Source organism: Talpa europaea (assembly GCF_964194135.1).
Source record: "Talpa europaea genome assembly, chromosome: 6".
NCBI classification, from domain to species: domain Eukaryota; kingdom Metazoa; phylum Chordata; class Mammalia; order Eulipotyphla; family Talpidae; genus Talpa; species Talpa europaea.
In genome coordinates this window covers 84,011,732-84,024,386 of record NC_140072.1, presented here as the reverse complement: position 1 = coordinate 84,024,386, position 12,655 = coordinate 84,011,732, and the positions used below count along the sequence as shown (strand labels likewise).

At 39.8% G+C, this 12,655-nt stretch overlaps 1 protein-coding gene across 1 annotated transcript in view; it reads left to right on the top strand.

Annotated features, from left to right (window-relative positions):
* FREM2 (FRAS1 related extracellular matrix 2) overlaps positions 1–12,655 on the top strand; it is a gene marked incomplete at both ends in the record, with an annotated part of 162,167 nt that overhangs the window by 83,785 nt on the left and 65,727 nt on the right. The window contains one exon of the mRNA XM_084234876.1: positions 12,031–12,156. Within this exon, the coding sequence (XP_084091002.1) occupies positions 12,031–12,156 (126 nt within the window). The remainder of the gene's footprint in view (positions 1–12,030; positions 12,157–12,655) is intronic.

Genomic DNA, 12,655 nt, shown 5'->3' with positions numbered 1-12,655 from the left:
GGTCCAGGGTTTCCATTACCAGTCTCTACCATGTGAGAGCTTCTCTGTGAGCCAGACACTGCAGCAGGAGGTCTCAACCTTATTGCAATTAAGTCTTGTGTTAGTACCAGTGTATACACACAAAACCCTAATTCCTTCTTTCTTATTATATTATCATATATACATACAAGTGTATACATACATGTGTATATACATATATGTGTGTCTATGCATGTGTGTGTGTGTCACACCTCAAATATACTAGTATATGTGACTAAAAGTTTTTCTAGGAAGATAATCAACATCACTGCAACCTTTGCATAATGTATCCATATGTTCCATATGTCCAATGTTGACTGAGCATCGGCTACATGCCAGGAATTCTCTTGTGAGCAAGGGATACAGGTGCTAGAGAAAAAGGCACACTGATTTTGATCCCCAAAACTGTTGCAATTAGCAATACAGGTGCTACATGCTAATGCAAGGTGCTACATGCTAATAAGTCAGCACCCATAGAAGTAGCTGACCTCGGACAAAGACTCTTAGCTTCCTGGGGCCTCCCCGGTGGCGCAGCAGTTGAGCGCTGGGTTGCGAAGGTGCCCGCAGCCTGTGCAGCGCTGGTTCGATCCCCGGCTGCTCCCCGGCCACCAGAGGAGGGTCCCACATGGTGTGCAGACCTCTCCTGCTCCCCGCTGCTCCCCTCAGGAAGGTCCCACATGGCATGCAGACCTCTCCTTCCACCCGCCGCTCCCCTCAGCAATGTCCTTCTGCCTGCTCTGCTTCCCACTCTGACTCTGGAGAATTCTCTCACCCTCCAGCGCTTCTGACTGTACCCAGTGCTTATATAAATGAATGAATGAATGAATGAATAAATAAATAAATAAAAGTTGTAGGCACACATAATATTTTAAAAAAAAAAGACTCTTAGCTTCCTAATGTGAAGAATAAGTTCCCTGTGAAAAATTGCATCCTCTCAGAAACATATAGATATTAGTTAATAGTAAACATTTTAATTTCTTTTTTTAAAGATTTATTTGTTTGTTTGTTTGTTTGTTTGTTTGTTTATTCAAGAACTGGGTACAGTCAGAAGTGCGGGAGGGTGAGAGAATTCACCAGAGCCAGAGCGGGGAGCAGAACAGGCAGACTGACGAAATGCACTGTTGAGGGGAGTAGCAGGTGCAGCAGGGGAGGTCTGCACATCATGTGGGACCCTCACTGGTGGCCGTGGATTGAACAGGCGCTGCAGAGGCTGCGGGCAGCTTTGCAGCCCAGCGCTCAACTGCTGCGCCACCAGGGAGGCCCAACATTTTAATTTCTTCAGAGGAAATATGTTAAGAGGAAAATATGCAGGACCTAAAATTTTATTTATATAAAATTGCTATTACTTTTTTTTTACTTTATGTAATGTCTAACCAGAGTAAATTGAGTTCTATGTACATTTGTTAAAAGAACACAAGCTCAGATATATATAGATATATGAGTGCAGACATCAAGCACCAATCTTGAAAGCCTGTAACTATTTTATGCCATTATTCAGTTTGTTCACCTGAAGTATCTGCAGACTTCTGACTGCAATGGACCCCTTCTGATATTTTTATTATACTAAAATATATCTAGGAACTAGTGGATAAAATATTTGATGTCTGTAATTTTGTTTGGTGGAACAAATGAGGGTAATACTATATGTTATTTAGTGGAGAATAAATACCTTGCTCTATGCAGAGGTAGAATGTGTATCTAAACAACACTCATCTGGGATACAAAGGGCAAATTTTTGTGTGTTCTGAGTGAACGAGGCCCATCTCATGAGAGATGATCCAGATGACATAAGCTGACCGTTACTTGAAATCCAAGCATTATTATTTAAAACATTTTGTACCATTGACAGTGTTGATAAAGGGAAGTCAGTGGATAGCTGATAGCTCAAGATGTGTGCCAGATTTGAAGGTCCAGAATTAAATGATGGTAAACTGCAGCTTATGACAGAGAAATGGTGAGGAAAGTGTGCAAGAGCTTCAACTTTAATGGTTATCAGAGATCTTTTCCTTTTGAATTCCATCACTGTGAAACGTGGGCCAAACACAAAATGTTCTAAACACTTGTTAAAAGTATAGCACACAGTTTCCGGCACCAACAGGTGAATAAGAAAAAAAGTAGTGCAAAAAAAGATAGGTTACTGATGTCAAACTTTTTGGAAGTTTCTGCAATCACCATTCAATAAGCAATGATTCACACTAACCCAACATCTTTGAATAGTGCCAAAGAATAATTTGGAGAATTCTTGGTATCCTGATATTAATTTGTAATACTTATTTTCATGACTTAGAAATGTTTTCACTATTCTCATTTGTTTCATTTTCAAGTCCCTGCTAAGATTAGTTTATATTACCATGTCTGTTTCAGAAGAAAAACAAAACAAAACAAACAAAACAAAACAAAAAAAAAAACGAGGCATAGAAATGCCAGAGAGCTGTCCAAATTCAAATATATTGGTGACAGGCTCACTTTCAGTACCACTTGTTGGCCAATCTAAGGCGACCAGAATAGCCTGAATATGTACTGGAATATCTTTTTTTAATTCTTTTTTAAATTAATTTTTATATTTTTTAAATTTTTTACACCACTGTTCATTTTTAAACAATATTTACTTCCCCCACCCCCTCAGTTATAGTCCCTGTAGAGTTTCCTTCACCAATGCACCCATGCAGCATCACCTCAGTCCCCTGTGCTCCTTCCTTCCTCCCTCTGATCCCTCTCCCTCCTCCCCTGCAGGATGTCTCTGACTTATAATTGTCCGTTTTTGCTTTGTTGTGTTTTGTACTGTTCTTTTTTTTTTAACACTGATGTCTTATTTGGTTCCCCTATATTCCTGCTATAAGTGAAACCATCCGATATTTTTCTTTTTCCTTCTGGCTTATTTCACTGAGCATAATTCAAAAGAACACCTGTACCCCTATGTTTGTAGCAGCACTATTTACAATAGGTACAACCTGGAAACAACCCAAATGCCCAAAAATAAATGACTGGATCAAGAAGATGTGGCATATATACACAATGGAATATTATTCAGCAATCAAAAAAGATAAACTCATGCCATTTGCAGCAATGTGGATGGAACGAGACAGAATATCTTTTAAGTCATCTTTAAAATGGCCAAACTTCTTAAAGATGACAACCTCTCAGTGCCTTCATTCATCACTGCATTTTCTTTCCCCTGTTTGTTCTATTATAGCAAAGATTTCTAGGAGAGATTTTGTTCTATCATGTTTTTGGAAGTCTGGCTTTTAAAAAATCTGTTCAGTAAAGTTGAGAAAAGGACGGTTTGACATTCTCTCGCAAATGTATCTACAACTACTTTGTTTCTGAGAACAGAAGTCATGTTTTGCCTAAGTTATCCTAAGTCAAAACCTAAAAATAAAAACTGCAGTTATCACCTAAACTACTCATTACAATATAGTCCCACTGACTAATAAAGAATAATGCATTCACTCTATTCAGCTTTAGCTCTCAGAATAAAGAGTAATGAAACCAAAGTAAATATACAAAAGTAACACATGTTCACTGTCAAAAAGCCAGTAAGAGTGAGAAATAAACAAAAGTCACCTGTACTCCTTCCATGTGGAAATAAACATTAATGAAGTTTAGAAAACAGTCTGGCAATCATTTTCTTTTGTCTCAATTTATCTAATAGAGAGTTTTTATTATTTTCGTAATGTAACTCTTACTATTGTCAGTGACCACCTTCCCAGAAACCGTTGCAATTTGTGTTGATCTAATGTGCTAATGAGATTTGATGTGTTAGATACTTTTACATTACATGTATTTATATTTATTACATGTATTGTATTCCTATAATGTTTATATGTATATTAAACCAATATACTTTTTTTTTATAACAACTCTTTTTTTTTTTTGAAGTACTTTTTTTTTTTTTAAGATTTATTTATTTATTTATACAAGCACTGGGTACAGTCAGAAGCGCGGGAGGGTGAGAGAATTCACCAGAGCCAGAGCAGGCAGTAGAACAGGCAGATGGACGAAGTACACTGCTGAGGGGAGCAGCAGGCGGCAGGAGAGGTCTGCGCGCCTTGTGGGACCCTCCTCCGGTGGCCGGGGAGCAGCCAGGGATCGAACCAGCGCTGCAGAGGCTGCGGGGAGCTTCGCAACCCAGCGCTCAACCGCTGCGCCACCGGGGAGGCCCTAAACCAATATACTTTTCAATAATATTCTTCTATTTTCATATGTACAAATAATGGCTATGTCTATATAGACATAGATGTAATTTGCTGAACACATTGGATCTTTCAAGAAATTTTCAAAATTTTTTTACATTTGTTTTTTGTTTTTTGCTTCTGCTATACCTTCCAATTCACTGTTTAGCAGCACCATGTATCTCTTTTTCATAATCTCAATTTAACTTTTTTTTTCTTGGTGTGAGTGTTGCTCTGTGCAACCCTGAGAGAGATATTCCTTTACAAATAGAACATGGTTTTGGCTATGAACTAGGTGCTGAGTCAGATTTCTTGGAGTCAAATACCAGCATCAGCACTCACCAGCCAAACCTTTGGCTGGTGATTAAACCTCTGAGTGCCTAATGTCCTCAGATATAAATGACAGTCCTGGTAGTTCTTACCTAAAAAGGTTATTTATTGCAAGAATAAAACTAGCTGATAAATGTAAAGTGTTTAAAGTAGAGCTCAGGGCCTCCCTAGTGGCGCAGGGGGTTAAGACACAATCTATGAAGCTGTCCACAGCCACTGCAACACAAGTTCGATCCCCAGGTAAGGGAGCAACCCACATGGCGCAGCAGACCTCTGTTGACTCTCCCGCTGCTCCCCTCAGCAGTGTATTTCAGTCAATCTGCCTGTTCTGTTCCCCACTGTCTCTGGTGAATACTCTCACCCCCACCCCCGCCGCACCTCTGGCCTGTACCCCAGTCCTTGTATGCATAAATAAATAAATCTTAAAAAAAATAAAATAAAGCTCAGCCAATAGGAAAAAAAGCCATGTGTCTTAGCTAATAATTTAAGGGTAATACAAGAATTCCACTTTTGGGGATTTTACACTTAAAAAATTAGACTTATTTGAGGGAGTCTGCATAGAACTTTCTATTGTGTATAGAAAGTGAAATTGAAAAATAATGCTAATTGGAAAATCTATCAGAGAGTCTCTCTTCATCTCTTTGATGCCCCTTTCTAGTGCTTCCCACAGACCACACATTTCTGCCAGAAGGTAGTGAACAAAAGATCTAAACCTGGTGCTGGTTCTGTTTACCCTCTGTCAGAACAAGTGTAGGAGTGGATTCCAGAGCTAAGGGCAAGCTCTGAACACCTGGCTTTCTGCTTTATTCATAATTCAAACCTACCGGCACTGACAAGGAGTTCTGGCTTGTTTAATCAAACCTGTATGGGCCATAGGGTGTAGGAGGAACTGAAAGTTAGATACTCAAGGCATTAAATTAAAATCACATACTTGGAACTTATCTGAATAAATTATTTGAGAAAAAAATGGCCAGTATAGATTAGCAGCATATAATAAATATTGTATGTGATTGGTCTGATCGGGAGGCTAGAACAAAATACCCCAGACTGGGTGGCATAAAATATACATTTGTTTTTCACAGTTGTGTAGGCTAGAAGTTCAGGGTTAAAGTGCAGGTAGACTGGGTTATTGGTGAGAGCCCTCTGCTGACTTTAATCAACTGCCCTCTGGCTATTTACTCACATGGCCTGTGTGTGTGTGTGTGTGTGTGTGTGTGTGTGTGTGAGGGGGGGGGCGGAGACAGAGACAGAGACATCTCTCTTCCTCTTCTTACAAGGATACCAATCCCTTAGTGAGGGTCCCATTCTAACAACAGCAGCAAAACCTAATTCCTAAGGACTACTCCTCTAAATATGAACACATTGAGAGTTAGGACTTTGACATGTGAATTTTGAGAAATACAGACATTCAATTCACAACTAACTTTTATAAGGAAATTAGACTTTCTGTAATATTTCATACAATGCCATAGAATAAAGGACCTGAAGACAGCCAAAGCCCAGGTCATACCAGAGTTAATGAAAAGAAACTCATCAAAATTTACTGGACTATTTGATGACACTTGTGTATTTTTTTTTTTTTTTTTGTGGGACCCTCGCCGGTGGCCGGGAATCAAACTGGCGCTGCAGAGGCTGCGGGCAGCCTCGCAACCCAGCACTCAACCACTGTGCCACCAGGGGAGGCCCCACTTGTGTATTATTTTGCACTGAAGTTTTATCATTTCTATACTGAAATTTTATATTCAATAAAATCCTGCATCATAATGGTGGGAATAATTTTTGTCCTTATTAAAACTTAACAGTAAACAAAAAAGTTATTTCTTTAGATGCTACTTTCTTCCCATTTAAAACAATACTTCTTGAAAGAAATGTTTATGCCCATGGTCTTCTATTTCTCTCCTTCTATTCTTTTTTTTTTTTTTTTAGATTTATTTATTTATTTATTTATACAAGAACTGGGGTACAGTCAGAAGCACGGGAGGGTGAGAGAATTCACCAGAGCCAGAGCGGGGAACAGAATAGACAGATTGAGGAAATACATTGCCGAGGGGAGCAGCGGGCATGACAGGAGAGGTCTGTGCGCCATGTGGGACCCTCGCCGGCCGGCCGGGGATCAAACCGATGCTGCAGATGCTGCAGGCAGCTTTGCAACCCAGTGCTCAACCGCTGCGCCACCGGGAAGGCCCTCTCCTTCTATTCTTTCTTAAACCCACTCCATTAGACTTTTGCCTCCTCTGTTCCACTGAAACTGTTCTGGTGAAGATTACCAGTGACTTCCATTCGCCAAATCTAATGATCTTTGTTCTCAACTTGCTTGATTTGTAAGCAACATTTGAAACAATTGATCGATACCTTTTTTTTTTGAGAGACACTTTTTTCACTTGGCCTCCAGTACCCACACTTCCTTGGTTGTCTGGGACCCTTCTTCACTCCTTTGCTCTCTCCTTTATCTTCCCGACCTCCAAATGCCCCAGGTCAGAACTAAGGTCCATTGTCTTCTATATCTACATTCCCTCCCTAAGTGATTTTACGCTGATGCCTAGCTTCACAAAATCATCCACATGCCAGTGACTCCCAGGTTTATATTTCCCGTCTGGACACCTCTGCTGAAATCCAGGATTATATACCCAACTGTCTAATCAGACATCTCAGTTTGGATATTTAAAAGATACCTCAATTTTAATATGTCCAAAATGGAACTGCTGACTTCCATACCCAAATCTGATTCACCTACAATCCTCACCTCTATAAATAAGCAATTTCATCCTCCAATTGGTCAAGACAACAAAACATAAAGAGTTATCTTTCATCTTCTGTTCTCATTTGATACAACAGAAAACTCTTTTGGCTCTTCCTATAGTTGTTCTGCACACAGCAATAAGGTACCACTTCCACTGTCACCACCGGCTCCAATCTTTTCAGTCTCTTTCCTGGATGGTTGTTAAGCTTTCTAAATAGATTCTTTGCTCCTTGGCAAGACATTGACTCTTGACCACTAATGTCTATCTATCTCACAGTAGCCAAAAATAATGTTCTTAAAATATGTCAGATTACAGCACCTTGTAATCAAAGCCTTCTCATGCTTTCATGTTGAGAGATTAGATACACAAAAAGACAATTGTCAGACTGTGTATTAAAGTGCAAGTCTAGGGCCTCCCCTGGTGGCGCAGTGGTTGAGCGCTGGGCTGTGAAGCTGCCTGCAGCCTCTGCAGTGTGGTTCGATCCCCGGCCGCCAGCAAGGGTCCACATGGCGCGCAGACCTCTCCTGCGGCGCCTGCTGCTCCCCTCAGCAGTGTATTTCATCACTCTGCCTGTTCTGTTCCCTGCTCTGGCTCTGGTGAATTCTCTCACCCTCCCATGCTTCTGACTGTACCCAGTGCTTGAAATAATTAAATAAATCTTTTTTTAAAAAATGCAAGTCTAACCCACAACCTACAGCAGCTGGGAAGCCAAACCACAACCTCTATAGAATTCGGTCCAAAATAATCAGGACTTGATCAAAACTGACAGCTTCCCTAATTTTAGGTCACCACTTCCAATTGAAGACCAACTAGGAGAAAGTCAAATATCCTCCCCCAACAGCCACAGAGGATGATTTCTTCAAGGCTTACCTGAAACCATCCCCTTTTTCCACTAGAAAGCTTTCCAATGCATTTGCATGTCTTTGAGTCTCTGCCAAATACAAGTCATGGTTGCTGACTCCCTTTCTAAGGCAAACTCTGTACATATAGCTTTTGCATGTTTTCACCCCATTTTGTGGTCTTTGTTTATTTTCATAAAATGTTACTCTGAGTGAAAGTTAAAGTCCTTCCAATGGTCCTGGCTGTGCCTATCACGTGGGCGCCCATCCCATCCCATCCCATCATTGTTTCTCTGGCCTCATGTCCTACCCTCTTCTTTTTGCCAATTGTTTTCAAACCACGTTGTCCTTTAGGTCATTCCTTGTTCACACCCAGCGCTACCTAGCCTGAGGCCCTTTTCACTTGTTCATCCCTTGCCTGGAATTCTCTTCCCTGAGTTATTCTAATAGAACATTTCACCACCCCTGTGCAATCTCAACTCAAATGTGACTCTATTAGAGTTACTTTTTTTTTTAAAGATTTATTTATTTATTATACAAAAACCGGGGTGCAGGCTAGATTCGCGGGAGGGTGAGAGGATTCACCGGAGACAGAGCAGGGAACAGAACAGGCAGACTGATGAAATACACTGCTGAGGGGAGCAGCAGGTGAGACAGAAGAGGTCTGCTGTGCCATGTGGGACCCTCGCCGGCTGGCCAGGATCAAACCAGCGCTGCAGAGGCTACTGCGGACAGCTTCACAGTGTGGTGCTCAGCCTCCTGCGCCACTAGGGGAGGCCCTATCAGAGCTACTTTTTATATAATACAGAGTCCCCCAATGAAACTTATACTGCCATAGCCCTCCCCCATGTCCTTTGCACACACTATTTTCTTAATATCATTTGCCACTTAGAAATATACACTACATTTTCTAGTATTTGTTTATTTCTTCCTTCTCTCCATCCTACCACAGGAATAAACATTCACAAGGCCAGGGACTTTGTATATTCCATATTCCCTGTGCCTAGTCCAGTGTCTGGCGAGTAGAAATCACCCAACCAATGTTTGATGAATGAATAATTAGTCATACAATCTCATATACAGATCATTTTTTAATGATGCTATTTTTCACATTGGTGTATTAGTGAGAGTCCCAAGAGAAAAAAATTGCACACATTTAAAATGAGTGTTTTAAAAATAATTTAATAATACCACTCTGCTCTTAACAATTTAACTATTTACAAAGGTAAGGGAGGGTTTGAAAATCCACCAAGCATCATAAAAAAAAAAAACCCAAGACCAGTAAGAGTGGGTATCATGAACACCTCTTGACCTGAGAGGCTAAGAAAGAAGTTAGGTGAACCCAGACCTTTACTTGGGGGGCAGCACTGGAGCCCTGAGGAGAATGACTGTGGCCCGTACAATGATTTTGCCCCCAGCTCCTGACTGTGCTCTCCTCTGGCTGACCCGACCAGAAGTCCGAGCAAAGAAGACCTTTGATGTGGTTCCCATTTGTCAGCTCCTGGGGCACAGGACAGGGTGGAGACGGGTGGGTGGAACAAGGCCTCGAGGGCCTGTGTCTGCTGTTCCAGCGGCCTTTTATAATCATCAAAAGCAATGTGGCTTGCTGGCTTAAAAGTAACCATGAAGCATTTTTGGTATTATGTGAGACTTTCAGTGAAACAGACTCCCAGTCAAATCCCAAAGTATCTGTAGGGATTATCATATCAAACTATGAAAATAAATGTTTTATTAAGTTAAATGTAGTTTTACGTTGAACCACATCCATCAGCATTCAGTTATGTCATTTTTATTATTTAGTATACCTTTCCACTACCTTAAAAATGAATCTTTGAGACTTTAAAAATTGCATCAATATAATGTTGTATACTATTTGTTATTACCATTTCTCTAGGGGGAAAAGAAAACTGAAGACATGGTCCATAGGACTGATAAATAAATGTGTGAATTCTAAAGGAACTGTTGTTAAAAAACCAAACCAAGAGAAAAAAGTGTTAAAGATTGAATTGTTATATTTTAAATCATTGATCATTAAAGGAATATATTTGGGATAAGTGCACAATGGAGTAGAAATTGCAAGAGCTAGGTTTAAATTCTGACTCCCTCAGTAAGAGCCCTTGATGAATAAATTCAATCCCATGAGCCCAAGTTTTCTCATCTGTAAAGTAAAATGTAGAACAATCTGGCTTCAGAGAGCGCTCTCACTCTAAAATTCAGCTACTCTTTTGGAAGGTATTGATCCATATGAGAGAACCCAGTAACATTTATAGAAGTGTGTCAACAGTGCTTATTAATTGAGAAAAAAGCAATTTCTGTATATAAATTGGGTTTTATTTCTAGATTAAGAATCGATTGGCCCAGAGCCTGCATGTTTTAAACCTACTTCTCCCTGTCCTCCCTACTCTCCCTCACATTGTTATTCCTTTCTTTTCCTCTTTTGTAATTTTAGTTGAGGCATTGCTATTCACTGTTTTTAATTCTTGGAAACACCAAATTTTGATATCTGAGTCAATCTTTGGGAGTAAAAAATACTATCAAGAACTTTCCTCCAGAATAAATGATGTTCATTTCTCCGGACAACAGATTGAGAGTCTACCAAAACAAAAAGGACCCATACAGAAAAAAAAAGGAACAGAAATCACATTTTAGGGGTTCAGTACACTTAACAGCTTTCGATATGCTGGCTAATGATCCTCTAGCTGACTTTCAAAAATAACATCCTAACTCATCAATAAATACATTTTCAATTAGCTTTTTAAAATTAATGATAATAATGAAGAAAACTGGAAGGAATTCATAGCAGTTGTCTGACTCATTTTGACACACTGTGCAGCACAGAAAGGTCAGGAAGACTTTCTAGTACATAATGAGAGGATATTGACCTTGAGGGTTGAGCTTTCTTCCAAACAGTGTAAAATGCCCATAATTCCAAGTATGAAGGGACACAGAGGATTTCCTCTGAGGATCCCATAAAACAATACTATTGTTCTTTGTACAGATGCAGGGCTTCAGTCAAATTAACATGGTTCCCCATGTTTCAGCACTTTTATTGAGATCAAGAATCAGTCTGAGATATTCCCCTGTGGAATCTTCTGGAGACACAGGGATCATAATAGCACTCATATCATGAATACATAATCAAACTGCCTTCTGTCTTCAGAATACGTCTTCTGTATTGGGATAGTCTTCTATTAGAACCTGATAGCAGTCTCTTGAAGATTGTATAAGACATCACCACACAATCATATATATTCCTTCCATCCATCCATCACCATTTGACCAATCACTACCCTCATGACCAACTTTGGTTTCAGTTTGACTATTTCACATAATGTTACCCCGTCTCCACCACCCAACTAGTGATGTCCTGACTCATTTTGTCCATCCTTTACTCTATTCTGTTCAAAAGACTTTCAACTTCTTCTTCAGCCTAATGCATCACAGTCGTAGCCAAAGACATCCATCCATATGGATACATCCATACATCCATCCATCCATCCATCCATATGGATACATCCATACATCCATACATCCATATGGATACATTTTCAAGTTGGCAAAATTGCCATTTTTGTTTATGTAGGTCACTAAATAGCATTGGTCCTGCCAGGTATGCACCAACTCTGTCACGTGCTTCTTCTGGAAAATGGACTGGAGGCCTTTTAGAATTTTCTCACAGTCAACTTTGGCTCATAACTTGAAGTGGAGCATGCTATTTCTTGCTGTTGCCATAGACCAGGCCTGAAGGAGGGGAGGCTCTTGGGAGGTCAGGGGGCCCGAGGAAGAGAGACCAGCTGTGGGTCCAGATGATATTCTGAAAGAATAGGCAATGGGAAAAACTAATCATTAGAGCAATTTTAATTTGCATTAAGATTGTTTCAGAGATAAGTTCAGACAAAAGTAACTGACTGCAATGGTATTTTCTTTTAGAATCAACTGTATTTATTCCCCAATCTGAATATGCCATTGAAGAAGATGTTGGTGAGCTGTTCATCCCTGTCAGGAGAAGTGGAGACGTGAGTCAGGAGTTGATGGTGATCTGTTATACGCAACAAGGTAGCCATTTGTGAATGAACTGAATAAGCCTAAATAAGATCTAAATAAGCCTCTCTAACAGATTGGAGCCATATGTTATGCCATCAGGCAGACATGAAAATCACAATTTTCATAAGGAATAAAGCATTTTTCCAGAAGGCTTCTGAGGATGCAAAGACTGCATCTACTCAAGGGCTTCGGGGTTACAAAAGATTGAGGTTCCCCTCTGTCACCCAAGCCAGCTCAAGTAGAACAGGATCATTGCTTGAAAAAAAAAAAAGGCAAAGAAATGCATGCCCTAGGAAAGGAAATGAATTTCAAAGTAGTTTGAAACTCATTACGACCAAATTTTAAAATGCTTGTTTTGTTTCTGGCTAATCTTTCTCTTAAAGGTAGTTTTACAGAATGCATAATTGAAGTTAATACATAATATTCATTCATATATAAGAAATAGGTTTTCTAATAATGCAAAGGAAAAAGTTATATATGCTGTTGATATATGAACAGATGTACTTTAAAA